General features: G+C 30.7%; 3 protein-coding genes across 4 annotated transcripts; 2 read left to right on the top strand and 1 right to left on the bottom strand.

Annotated features, from left to right (window-relative positions):
- The first annotated feature begins 2,189 nt into the window (after positions 1-2,189).
- On the top strand, positions 2,190-6,809 carry LOC136781507 (E3 SUMO-protein ligase ZBED1-like). The gene is made up of 12 exons (XM_066740394.1): positions 2,190-2,252; positions 3,083-3,184; positions 3,301-3,353; positions 3,597-3,615; positions 3,705-3,758; positions 3,864-3,972; positions 4,083-4,270; positions 4,381-4,546; positions 4,626-6,163; positions 6,376-6,441; positions 6,559-6,562; positions 6,673-6,809. Exons 1-12 carry the CDS (start codon positions 2,190-2,192, stop codon positions 6,807-6,809), a joined length of 2,499 nt encoding a protein of 832 aa, XP_066596491.1.
- A 1,499-nt stretch (positions 6,810-8,308) lies between these two features.
- Positions 8,309-10,448, top strand: LOC136781543 (uncharacterized). Of its 2 annotated transcripts, none has more exons than XM_066740430.1 (7): positions 8,309-8,716; positions 8,887-8,990; positions 9,176-9,388; positions 9,460-9,567; positions 9,644-9,709; positions 9,791-10,058; positions 10,121-10,448. In XM_066740430.1, the coding sequence occupies exons 2-7, from the start codon at positions 8,906-8,908 to the stop codon at positions 10,149-10,151; spliced, it is 771 nt and encodes a 256-aa protein (XP_066596527.1). In that variant the 5' UTR covers positions 8,309-8,716; positions 8,887-8,905; the 3' UTR covers positions 10,152-10,448. The 2 variants fall into 2 exon arrangements, with proteins under 2 accessions (XP_066596527.1, XP_066596528.1); XM_066740431.1 differs by having other exon boundaries at positions 8,310-8,716; positions 9,803-10,058.
- LOC136781544 (putative nuclease HARBI1) lies at positions 10,184-11,987 on the bottom strand. The gene is made up of 3 exons (XM_066740432.1): positions 11,482-11,987; positions 11,187-11,395; positions 10,184-11,124 (listed from the first exon to the last, which is right to left on the bottom strand). The coding sequence occupies exons 1-3, from the start codon at positions 11,698-11,700 to the stop codon at positions 10,830-10,832; spliced, it is 723 nt and encodes a 240-aa protein (XP_066596529.1). The 5' UTR covers positions 11,701-11,987; the 3' UTR covers positions 10,184-10,829.
- Between the last annotated feature and the right edge of the window lie 758 nt (positions 11,988-12,745).

Below are 12,745 nucleotides of genomic sequence, written 5' to 3' on the forward strand. Positions count from 1 at the left end.
AATCACTGCACTATTCCGATGAATCTTTCAATTCAATCACCTCCTCTTCCTCCTCCTCCTCCTCCTCCTCATCCTCCTGCAAATCTTCTCCTTCTTCCTCTTCCTCTTCTTTGTCTTTTTTACAGTTTCCTTCTATAATAAAATACTGTATAATTAGAAAAAAGACAATATATAAATTCTTGATAATCAAAAAAAAATATTGTTAACTTACTTTTTGCATTTATTCATTGATTTTTTTTTCACATTCATCTACAATTCTTCTTTCAAAAACAAATTTATCTGCATCATACATTTTTATATAAAGATTCGAATTTTTCGTCAGATTCTCAAGATAAAAAAACCTGTCAGATATATCAATAATTTTAGAACTAATAGATCCAGTTAAAAACATACTCCATTTTGAATCTATTTCTATAACTATTCTCAATCCATAAGTTGTGTTAACTTTTTTAATTTTTGAAACTTTATACAATTTTTTTAATTTTAATTGTTTTATATTAATTATAGATAAATACTTAACAAGAGCATTTATGTCTTGATTTATTATTTGTAGCTTATCCATTTTTTTGTTTACACACTCAGACACTAAATTTTATGATTAAGTAAAAACTTTTTCGCTGAAGAACAAATTGTCGTGATGGTTGACAGAACAATAACTTCATTACTCCCGTAGAAAGCTTCACTTATATACACACACCCTTTTTGAAGCTGTTTAACATTAAAATATAATAATTACGACTTTGTAGGGAGAGACGTTTAAAAATTTTCAAAATCCCAACACAATGGGGATATAACTTATTGATATTGATAAAGCAGACTTTTGTTAGACCTCATTCAGTTAAGGTAGTAGTCTGGTAAATCGACCGGTTTTGCATGGTATTTTTCGTGAATTTTTTTGACTACCTAAATGAAATGCAAAATATCTGAAAATCTTATATGTTGTTAATACTATATTGAATTATACAAATTTTTTTTTAATTTTTACGATATTTTATTTAAATTATATGGGGCCAAAGTAGGTGAAAAATAAAAAACATGTACTGCTGGCCCGTGAGGTATCTTCAGTTTGGGTAATCGGAAACAAAAAAATGCAACGGATTATTGTTCAGTAGGATTGTCATTCTGGCAGGTGCTAGAAAAAATTAATTTGGTTGAAAAATAATAAAATGGCGGACTTCCAAAGAAAAAGATACAATTTTTTTGTGTAAATTGGGCTGTAAATTGAAAAGTAATGAATGAAAAACATTGATTCTAGTACCCGCCAGAATTACAGATGTGTAGAACAACCTGTAAAAATTTCAGCCCGATCGGTTCAACAGAAAATCTGTTATGCCTCGGGCCGACCGAGAAAACGTGGTTTCGAGAAAAACTCGTTTAAAGTTTGGCTAACAGAACTTTCATCCTCACACTAATCGTCGATCCCCGGTGCGTGCAACAAGCTTTAGGTCTCTTCATACGTGTCAAACGCGAGTATATCTGGTTATATCCTTTCGTATATCAAAAGGTATACGAAACTTCAAGGAAATATAAAGGTAATGAGTCATAATAGTGAGAAATAACCGTTAGCAGCTGTCGTGCACCTTACAGCGTTCAATTATGCGGCGCTCTCGAATATATGTTATATCTTTGTTAATATTTTGAATATCGGTTTAAAATTTATACACCATATTCTCATGTTGGTATACTATCGAAATATGAAAAAAAAAAAATTTCGACCCAAACAACCAGACTACTACCTTAAATATAGTTCTTTTTCTACACGTGCCGACGATAAAATTGCATCAACGTCAAATCAATTAGACTTTATTAGCGGATGGAAGTTCATACGCTGAAGACTAAATGAATACATTATTCCTTATAAGAAGTCTTTGAAGTTCGTGTATCGATGCATCAGCAAATGCATTTTGATGCATAAGCGGTTACATTATTCATTCATTCATGCATGTGCGCTCATATGTACATATATAATATGGTTTATTTGTCTCGGGTTAATTTCGACACTATTAATTAAAAACACAACTGAGTTTCTCTGTAATAAAAAGATTTCTGATTTATTATCTTACAAATTTTCATAATATTTACAAAGCCTTACCTGTAATAAAAAGAAACGACATTTAATGCTATTAATTTAATGTCGAGTCTTAACCACCAAGCAGTAATTATTTGTTAATTAATTTATACTTTAACACATGACTTTACTAGTAGCACATGTTCAAAAGGAAAAAGATAAACTTCTCTCTCTTTCTAATCGTGTAAGTTGCTACCTACTATATCGACGCACCGCCGGGCGCGGTAATTACAAAATAAGGAAAAGATTTTCCTTACATGTATACACACACACACAACTCATCGAAATTTACTCGTGCAGACAATTATGTTCTCTTAAAGTGGGGGAAGAGAGAGAGAGAGAGAGAGAGCAAAAAAGTTACGAAATTTTTTTTTTTCATGAGACATGTGTCCTGCTAACGTTGCAACGAAATTATGTTCTCTTAAAGTGGGGGAAGAGAGAGAGAGAAAGAGAGCAAAAAAGTTACGAAAATTTTTGTTCATGAGACACGTGTCCTGCTAACGTTGCAACGAAAAAATTCATGAGTCACACGCGTTATTAGTGATGCTACTGTGCATGCCAATACACATAATACTTTTTCATGTTGATAAAGATACTCACTATCTTACCTTTTTCATGCTGATAAAGATACTCACTGCCTTGCCGACGACGGGGCCTTGTCGGCGGCGCGCATCCAGGCGCATACCCCTCTTACACCCTCACCCCCGGGACGCGGGAAAAACGGGCGGTGGGGGGGCCTTATTTTTTAAAAATGGGCGGGGCCGGCGGGAGGGTGGACAAACCCAAAAACGGACAGGAACCATATTTGCACATGACCATGGCGCTTACCATATTTGGTCATGACCATATATGGATCGAACCATATTTGGATTAACCCCCTCACCTCTCTTCACCCCCCCCCCCCCGCCTCACCTACACTTCATCCAAGTCCTGTCTAGTACTACTTAGGGATGGGCTTTTGATACCGATACCTAGGGATATCGATACTTTTCTCTAAAGTATCGAGTATTTTAGAATCGATATCGCCGCGTGCGATACATTCAAGTATCGATACTTAACGGCCGAGTATCGAGTATACCAAGTCCTATTAAAGTATTTACGCCGAGTCCTACCAAAGTTTAATTAATTAAATTGATATAGTACACGTAACATGAACTGTATCACTAACAACCAGTAGCTACTTAAAGTAGTATAGTTCACGTAACGGATACTATACCACTTTAATTAATTAGACTTTGGTAGGACTCAGCTTAAAGCCATCCGGTAGATCGTCACTCACCAAAAAGTTACTCTCTCACTAACTAACCTCTATTTTTCCCCAATGGATTTTAAAGTTTAATTTGTAATTAAACAATTAAATAGTAAGTACATACTAATATTTATATGTAAATTAATATATCAAAATATAAATAATTTTTTAATTTTTGAAAAATTATTTAAGCATGGTGATAAGAAAAGGATCATTCTGAAATTCATTGGTTTTGTCTAACGAAAAATAACTGGTAAGAAATAAAAATTATAATATTAGTTCGAGCTTGGATGATCAAGTATAATTATTAAATTTTAGGATATTGTAATGATAGCATAATAGAGCAAAATGAGATGTTTTCACTAAAATGTTTCAATAAAATTGAAGCACATCGACCCATACGTCTCTCTTTCATTCTTCAAAAGATCCTTGCATCAGTTGGTGAGTAGTTACTCTTATTCTTATGTTACTCTTTATCCCTACATTTATTTAATTAAATTGTTCTGCAACTACATAATTTTTGTTGCATTTATGTTGCTGTTATAGACATTAATTGTATCCTATTTTGTGTTTCTTATTATATTAGAAAGAGTATCCTATAAAGCTATCCTAAAATCCATTCTTAAATCCTTTTTATTAATAAGCAATTTCACCAGTGAGTACACTTCATTCATACATAAAAAACCAGAATTTCTTGGATTTAAAATTCTTATAATCCTTTTTATTTTTATGAAGTATCATCTGTAATCTCAATTTTATTTTCAGTGCCTCCAAGTAAAAGTGTTGCATGGCAATATTTTATAAAAATTGCAGAAGGAGCGAAATGTAATTTGTGCCACTCAGTTATTGTTACCAGTGGCAATACCAGCAATATGCTGAAACATTTAAAAATAAAGCATCCATCAATATTAAGAGGGCATGTTTGTAAAAAACAACGAATAGATGATGAAAATGTATGTATATATTTCCTTGAATTATGTATTTATGGTTAATAAGTATTATAAATCAGTTATCGAGTTTGCTTTTTACTCTATATATCTTAAATAAATATAAAATTTAACAGGTTTATGAAGAAGTAGAAACATTGGATGAGCAAACTTTACCTATCATACCTACACCTATACCATCAACAACAGCATCTCGAACTGCATTTGCGCCCTTACAGAATAAGTATTTATGTAAACAACCAACTATTGTTAAGTCTATTGCAACAATAAAGTCATTTGAAGGTATAATAATTAATGTTATATATGTTTATTTTATCATAATTAAAAATGTTACTTTTTAAATTTATTTGTTAACTTTTAGCTGGTGGCCATAAATCAACAGAAGTGAATAATGCGCTTATCTTTATGATAGCTAAAGATAATTTACCAATTAATACCGTTGAAAAAGAAGGGTTTAAGAAGCTAATGAAAGTAACCTGTCTTATGTATCATATTCCAAATAGAAAAGACATGACAAAATTGATAGAAGAAAAATATACGTTGTTGTCATCGGTCATTTCTGAACGGCTGTCAAATCTGGATTACATGTCTCTAACTACTGACATATGGACAGATACCCTAAACACAAAAAGCTATTTAGGTGTTACTGTCCATTTTGTTTGGGAAAATAAACTCAAAAGCGCAACCGTCAGTGTAATGGAGCTCTCAGAAAGGCACACATCTTCAAATATTGGAGAATGGTTAACGGAAATTTTAGAAACATGGAAAATTAAAACTTCAAGTATTGTAGCAATTGTATGCGATAATGCCTCAAATATTACTAAGGCTGTAAAAGATACATTCGGTGAGGAACGATTATTATTGTGTTTTGCACACTCGTTGAATTTGGTAGCAAATCAAGTAAATTCGAACAAGGATATCAAGAATGTGATAGACAAAGTCAAATCTATAGTAACGTATTTCAAGCACTCCGTAATGGCAAGTGACGCATTAAGAAAAAAAACAGATCTAAAACTTATTCAAAGTGTGATTACTAGATGGAATTCCACTTTCTATATGCTGGAACGCTTTTTAGAACTTTCTACAGCAGTGAGCGCAATTATACTTCATCTTCCGGAGTCACCACCAATGTTATCTGCTTCAGAAATACAAATGATTCGTGAAATTGTGACACTATTACGTCCACTGGAAAAATCTACTAAAGAACTAAGTGCAGAACATTTTGTTAGTGCAAGTAAAGTTATTCCAATAATTAATTGTTTACGAGCTAAACTGAAAGATTTAAATTTACAGACTGACGTTGGTAAGAAGATGTGTTGTTTATTAAAACATTGTTTAGAAAGTAGATTTGAAAATATTGAATATAATAATATACTTGCTGTTGCAACCATTCTTGATCCTCGGTTCAAGCTTTTACACTTTACCAATGATAAAGCATTAGCAAAAGCAATATCATTTATCAAAACAGAATTGCGTAGAAACAGTGATGAAATTGTTGCTACAACTGCTACAAGTACTAGTGTTAGCGGTATAGATGTTGCTATACCAGATGAAGCTGATGATTTATGGAGTTATCATAAAAAGTTACTGGCTAATGAGAATAAAATAATAAATAATAATCAACAGAGTTCAGAAAATATGCCTATGTGTCTACAATACTACCTTAATTTTGCTACATTTAATTTAGAAACAAATCCAATATCATTTTGGAATAAATATTTTGGAGAATCACACTTAAATTTAAAACAATTAGCTATGAAATATTTACCAATTACAAGCACGTCAGTGCCTGCTGAAAGATTATTTTCAAAAGCTGGGAATATTATGACGGATGCAAGAAATAGGTTGTCATCAAAACATTTACATGAACTGTTATTTTTAAATTCATTAGGCGAAGAGGTTTTTTTCTAATGGTCAGAAAATAGTTTATTAATTATTATACTTTCATTCTTATAAAATGATACGTATATATATATATATACATACAAATTAACTTTTATAATTATTATAATATAGCTTTAAGCATTAAATTGCAGCAATTTGCACTATTTTAGAAATAATATTTTGTTACTTAATGACGTGAATACTGTGAAGTTAAAATAAGGTTTCAGGTAAAATTTGAAGGAAATATTTTATTTACTAACTTCAATTGTTTAGTTTTGTATTATCTTATTCATGTATTTTTTGTAATTTTGACATTGCACGGGAAAAACTATTTGTAATAAAATATATTTCAAAAAATAATATATAATTTTATTCAATTTTTTATAACCATTTTAATTTGACTAACTGAGTTGGGTAAGAACTGCCTTAACTTTCAGTAATACTTATTTGTCTCGTATAGAGTAATAGGATGTAGGTGCTTATGTAACTACAAGTTCAGCATTTAGTATGAATGACTCGTAAAGAAATAGTAGACCCACAGCAATACATTACTTTAAAACTTAAGAAATTATTTGAAGATGCTCAAATAATCCAATTAAGTACACAGCGGGAAATTGATTCCTTTACAATTTGGCTAACTTCACTCTGTACTTTAACATGAAAAATGATATATACTACCCTATAGCCGAACAACACACGATTCAATTTCCCACTGTGTATGTAATATAATACTTATAGTATTTTTTGTATAAATTTAAAACTATTTAAGGCATTTGTAATTTGATCGTACATAAGAATTAAAATTTGTGGTTGATTTTATGCTTTTTAACACCTTTCCCAGCTTAATAATCAATTAATTATTTAATTTTATTTTTCAAAAACATCTTTAAATTTGCCGCCCTTTCTTTTCTGTAAGATCTAACTTTCTGTGACTTTTATATTTTCTGACGACTGAAAGAGTAATCGATACTTGTCAGTATCGATACTTGGCCTTCGATATTTTTGAGGTATCGATTTTGACGCTCCGATATGGTATCGAGTACAAGTATCGATACTTTTATGGAAATCGCCCATCCCTAGTACTACTACAACGTAATATTTTCTCATTCTATTCTAAAGAAAACTCATAAATTTCTCCAGTACCACAATACGTTCACTAGTGTCTACTGTCTGTCTACTGCATTCGATCGACAAAACCAGCGCGAAAATCATCAACTTTCAGTGTAGCCAACAAACCCAATCGTATGCCGTGAAATTGACCAGTGTGGTAAGTTAATTTCAGATATTATTTTATATTGTTGCTGCAAGTCAAAAAATTAATATTTAATCGAAATTATTGCTGCAATGTTTCTGCAATATTACTATTCAATATGCAATGATGCAGTGTTGCAGCAATATCACTGCAAACGTCTGTGCTGTATGGGATACAAGCTGTTAAGAGTATATGTGAGTAAGCTGGATTGAAGTTATTTTAAAAGCTATGCATCAAAAGGACCAAAGAGAGTATATATTTTTTTCATTACTGTTTAGGACAATTTTCATAAAGAATTATGCTCATCTAGCTTGTGTATTTTCTGTTAATATTTCACAATGATGAGCTGCGGTTTGTCAAAAATTGAAAATGAGGAGAGAGAAGAAAAGTTTCAATGTGTCTATGCAGTTTCTGAATCTCGTTAATTAATTATATTTTTATTCTTATATTAATACAATAATTTCTTAGAATCTATCATTATAGTAATATTTTATTTTTAATTTTAGTTGCTACTGCAGCAAAGATGTCTGGTTCAACCATACAGGGTTTTTTCCTAACAGCGGAGCATAGGAGATTCGTATTAGTTGACTATAGCACTCGGAATGATGGAATCTGAGAGCGCTGATTGGTCAATATTGCGTAGTACCAACATATAATAGGCCGTTACCAATAGTTGGATACGAAAAATGAGGTTCATCCGCCATTTTGGTGTTGAGAAATGTTTACATGCTGATCGTAGCAGAAAGAGGTGTAAAATGGAAAAATGTCAAATGTTGTCGTTACTAAAGTAAAAATTGAATACTTTGAATGAAAATGAAGAATATTCGTACTTTCCATTCATTATTTTCAATTTTTACTTTAGTAACCTTACCATTTGACATTTCTCCATTTTACACCTCTTTCTGCTAGGATTAGCATGTAAACATTACTCCACACCAATATCGCGCTTGAATCTCATTTTTTGTATCCAACTATTGGTAACGGCTTATTAAGGCTGGGATTCATAAATGGAGCTTAAGATGTGACTTAAGGTGATCTTGATCAAGTCCGTCTTAAGATTACATATGATCTTGAGACGTTCTCAGATTCATAGATGTTTCTTGAAAATGAAGCTTCACTTTGATTACACCCATTGCTAAGCTCTTGCTCCTCTTGCTTAAGAACATAACCTAAAATTGAACCATTCTGGCTGCGTTCGTTTCTTAACTGCGAATATTAAACCTCTACAATGTATGTCACATAAAATATAGGTTATCAATACCGGCAGTACATAAAGATTTATGCAGTTCACAATAATCTTTAAATGATTTATGCTGGTAAGTGAATTTTTATAAAATTAATCTTTATATGCATTACTATCTTTATCCAATAATGATATCGCATCAATAAGAGGGTAAAAAAAATGTTGTCTCTATATTAAACAATAAATACAATCACTGAAAACATTATTTCTATAAATGTAATTAAACATGTTCTTTTTTGTTAGGTAATATAATTGAAGTAAAATGTCTGCAAAACGTTCAGTTTACACGGATTTAGAAAAACAAATTTTCCTGGACATATTAAAAAAATACAAGCACACAATTGAGTGTAAGTCAACAAATGTATGCACAATTAAAAACAAATCCAGAGCCTGGGCAGCGATTACCGAAGAGTATAATAACTCTCATTTAGTTTCAGCTCATGTATTTATTATTTATTCCGCATTAAAAGTATATTTATCTTTAATGACAGTGTTACTGCAATTTATATAAGCAATGAATTTATCCTTTCAGCGGGATACCCAACAACTAAGGAAGTTTGGTCTAACTTAAAGCAGCAAAGTAGAAACGTGTTAACAAGTGAACGCCAATCAAGATTTTTAACAGGAGGTGGCCCAGAAGATAGTACGACCAACATAGACCCAGCTGTTTTGGATATTTTGCCTAGTTTAATGGTAACAGCACACACAATAGCATCTTCTAATTTTTCTAAAGAAGAAACTTTAAGTACGTAAGAATAATTTGATCACATTAGCTAGCATTTAACAATTTTTATTTAAACTGGATTATGATTGCAGATTATAAAACAAAAGTTGCTAGATGTCTCAAAGAAAATAATAACAACATAGAAAATATATTTGTTAATAAAATTCCAAAAAAAAGGAAGGAAGAAGTTCGAATGGCTGGTAATATTATTTGTTTACAAAATTGTTGAAATAACAATTATTTTTCAGTACATATATATTTCTCTTATTATCTCAGATGAAAACCACTATTCAGATTCAGATCTAGATGATCCTCCTCCTCAAACTTTATCTCAGGATACAGGTATATGATCTCTTTAAAATGTATTTGTATTTACTTATATAATTGTTTACTTCAATATATGTTATAATTTAACGATGTAAGCTTTTCTTTTAGTTATTATAAATGGTGATGCAACTAAAAGAAAAACTACTGTTGATGCTAAAAAAATTAAAATAGATAGAATTTCATTAATTTGCAGTAAAGAAGCGGAGTTTGCTGATATAAGAATTGCAAATGAAATGGAAATTAATAACCTAAAAAAAAATCATGAAGAAGCAATTTTTAAACTGAATGAAGAGAAAATAAGATTAGATATAAAAGAAGCACAGCAAAGATTGAAACTATCGAAGTTTCGAGCCATCAACGAAATGTAAGTGTTAAAGTTGTATGAACAAAAATAAAAATATAACTGAATATATTCTTTTATTTTAGGGGTGCTGATTATTTATCAGATTCAGAATAATGCTTACAATTTGAGCATAATTACTTTTAAAGATAATTACTCATAGAAAGAAACAATTTAAAGATTGTAGAAAGCAGTTGCAATATGTTTGAAAGTAAAAACTTGAAACATGGCTTGTCGAAGTGTTGCTATTATAAACTACATAACAGCAGAAAATTATTTATGCAGTTACAATTTCATGGAGAAGCTCTTTTTATTTTCTTATTGCAGATATTAAGTTTATTTAATTTTTTAAATAGAGAAATTGACTTCTTAGATTGTAACAAAGAAATATTTATAAACGGATAACTAGTCTGATATTGTTTGTGATATTTTTTTTTAAATTTAAAATACTTGGTATATTTTTTTTTAAATTCTTTATTATGCAATAATTACTATTCTTTATATAGTTATTAAGTTTAAACGATGTTCTGCGAATGGAAGCATAGGAGCAGGGGAAAAATTGAGATTTCTCATAAAAATCCAGCAGCAAAAGAATGAAGCATGTTACTCAGATATCTTTGTTAGCTTAAAATATTTTTATTTTTCATTTCTCTTAAATTTTAATGTTTCAAAACTTATTAATTATTAAATAAGTAAAACGAAGAAAATATAATTATTATATTAAAGAATAAAATAATTTTGGACTGGAATGTTGTTTAATAAAAGAATTTAGAATAAGAGATGTAATGTAACATTTTAATGAAACATTCTTCGGACTATGTTTTTTCTTATTACCATACCATCACCAGGCGTATCCTCAATATTTCTTTGTACATTGTTGTCCTGGCTTATTGGGATATCATCTAGCAATTCGGGTAAAATATCATTAAATTGTAATGAAAGATTATGCAAAATTACACATGCAGCAACTACACTTGTGCAAGTAATTAATTTTAAGTTTAGACCCCTTGATAAACACGGAAATCTTCTCTTTAAGATGCCAAATGTTCTTTCTACAACAATTCGCGTTCTCGATTGAATGTTATTATATCTGCAAAGAATAATTTACGTTAGTAGCGATTAAAATACAAAATAATTGTATAGCTGCTATACCTTTCTTCTTCCTCGTTTTGTGGATTTCTGAAGGGTGTTAACAGGAATGGCAGAGACGGATATCCTGCATCTCCAACTAGTAGTCCTGAATATTGTCTCTGTTGAAATTTAATAAAAGATCTTGAATTTTGAAAAATTCTGGAGTCATGTTGACTTCCAGGCCATTCAGGAACTAAACCTAAAATCTCTGTTCTTGGACCTACGATAGCACTTTTTTTTTCAAAAATGAAAGACATTATATTATAAAAGCATAGACTATTAATGAGGAGTTGAGATAATTATCAAAGAAAATTATTTGCACATTCAAAGAAAAGTATCCTTTTCTATTTCTATACGTTTCAGCTAATGTTTGGAAATTAACGCTGACTAAACAAACATGTGTACAGTCAATGGCCCCATCAATATTTGGCAGCCCGATTGCTCCTTGCCCATATCCTGCTTTATTAAAGAGCCTTCTATTTTCCAAAATTGCTTCTTCATTAGAAGGAAACTTAACATATTCAGTTAATTGCATTGCCAAAAGAATAGTAACTCTATACACAATTCTGCTAATTGTCGATTGTGTGACAAACTCATTAAATCTGCGCTTACTCTTTGTAACATATTATACTGATGCAAACTATTTCAGTTTTATATACAGGGTCATTTCCTAACGGCGGAACATAGGAGATTTCGTGTTATTTGACAATAGTACTTTTTACTATAGTCAAATTACTATTTTCCGTTTAATTTAAGTATTAATCGAAGTCACCAAGATTAATTAAGTAAAATGATATTTATAATAAATAATAGAAGCAATTAAACTAAAGTAACCATTAAAACTTAACTATCTACGCTTTTATTAATTATATTAATGTATAGTAAGTGCTTCAATACTATAGTCAAATAACACAATCCTATGTCCCGCCGTTAGGAAAAGACCCTGTATTTTTAAATTGGTAATAAAATGTAAAATGTTCATTGAATAACTATAATTACTTGAAAGCTGGCAGTTGCATAATATCTTAAACAGATAAGCAACTGAATAACTGGTTCTACTGGCAGGCCTCTTCTGTCAGGTTTTTCTAAAACTTTACCTAACATAGGCAGCACTCCATAAAAAACACACTCTTTACTAAATCTAAATCTTACATGAAAATCTTCTTCAAGAAAAAATTCAAAAGAATTTAACATATCCACTGTTCAAAACTGAATCATGTACAGGTATAGCTTCTGCTTCCCTATACTATCTTGTAGCAAAAATACTTCTCGCAAAATTGATTCATGTCCATCTCAACTCCTCTATATTATCTTATAGCAAAAATTTACAGACAACAGCAGACGAAACGCGACATCGACAAATATGAAGATGACGTTTCGGACTTAGTAAAAGCATTATCCAAAAAGCATATTATTTATGTTGGAAACGTAGGGATGTCGAAAAATGGAATGGAAAATAATGCAAATATGGTGCATATATATAATATTATTTATCAAGTATAAAAGGGAAGAGATCGGATGCAATTTTCAGCCTATAAAGAGGAAAAAGCATCAGATAAGTATCGGGAGCAGCAAGTCAG

This window comes from Prorops nasuta, unplaced genomic scaffold, assembly GCF_024137725.1.
Source record: "Prorops nasuta isolate Cenicafe-Biocafe unplaced genomic scaffold, Cenicafe_Pnas_1.2 PNAS00023, whole genome shotgun sequence".
Classification (NCBI taxonomy): domain Eukaryota; kingdom Metazoa; phylum Arthropoda; class Insecta; order Hymenoptera; family Bethylidae; genus Prorops; species Prorops nasuta.

What these genes read in the sequence shown, in the direction of transcription:
- LOC136781507 (XM_066740394.1), top strand. Translation starts at nt 2,190, where the DNA reads ATGACTTTACTAGTAGCACATGTTCAAAAGGAAAAAGATAAACTTCTC. An exon ending in AAAGATCCTTGCATCAGTTG is followed by an intron (nt 3,759 to 3,863) that starts GTGAGTAGTTAC and finishes TTGCTGTTATAG; the next exon opens with ACATTAATTGTATCCTATTT. An exon ending in AACAATAAAGTCATTTGAAG is followed by an intron (nt 4,547 to 4,625) that starts GTATAATAATTA and finishes GTTAACTTTTAG; the next exon opens with CTGGTGGCCATAAATCAACA.
- LOC136781543 (XM_066740430.1), top strand. Translation starts at nt 8,906, where the DNA reads ATGTCTGCAAAACGTTCAGTTTACACGGATTTAGAAAAACAAATTTTC. An exon ending in TTCTAAAGAAGAAACTTTAA is followed by an intron (nt 9,389 to 9,459) that starts GTACGTAAGAAT and finishes TTATGATTGCAG; the next exon opens with ATTATAAAACAAAAGTTGCT. An exon ending in TTTCGAGCCATCAACGAAAT is followed by an intron (nt 10,059 to 10,120) that starts GTAAGTGTTAAA and finishes CTTTTATTTTAG; the next exon opens with GGGTGCTGATTATTTATCAG.
- LOC136781544 (XM_066740432.1), bottom strand. Translation starts at nt 11,700, where the DNA reads ATGCAATTAACTGAATATGTTAAGTTTCCTTCTAATGAAGAAGCAATT. An exon ending in ACTTTTCTTTGAATGTGCAA is followed by an intron (nt 11,396 to 11,481) that starts ATAATTTTCTTT and finishes GAAAAAAAAAGT; the next exon opens with GCTATCGTAGGTCCAAGAAC. An exon ending in CAAAACGAGGAAGAAGAAAG is followed by an intron (nt 11,125 to 11,186) that starts GTATAGCAGCTA and finishes TATTCTTTGCAG; the next exon opens with ATATAATAACATTCAATCGA.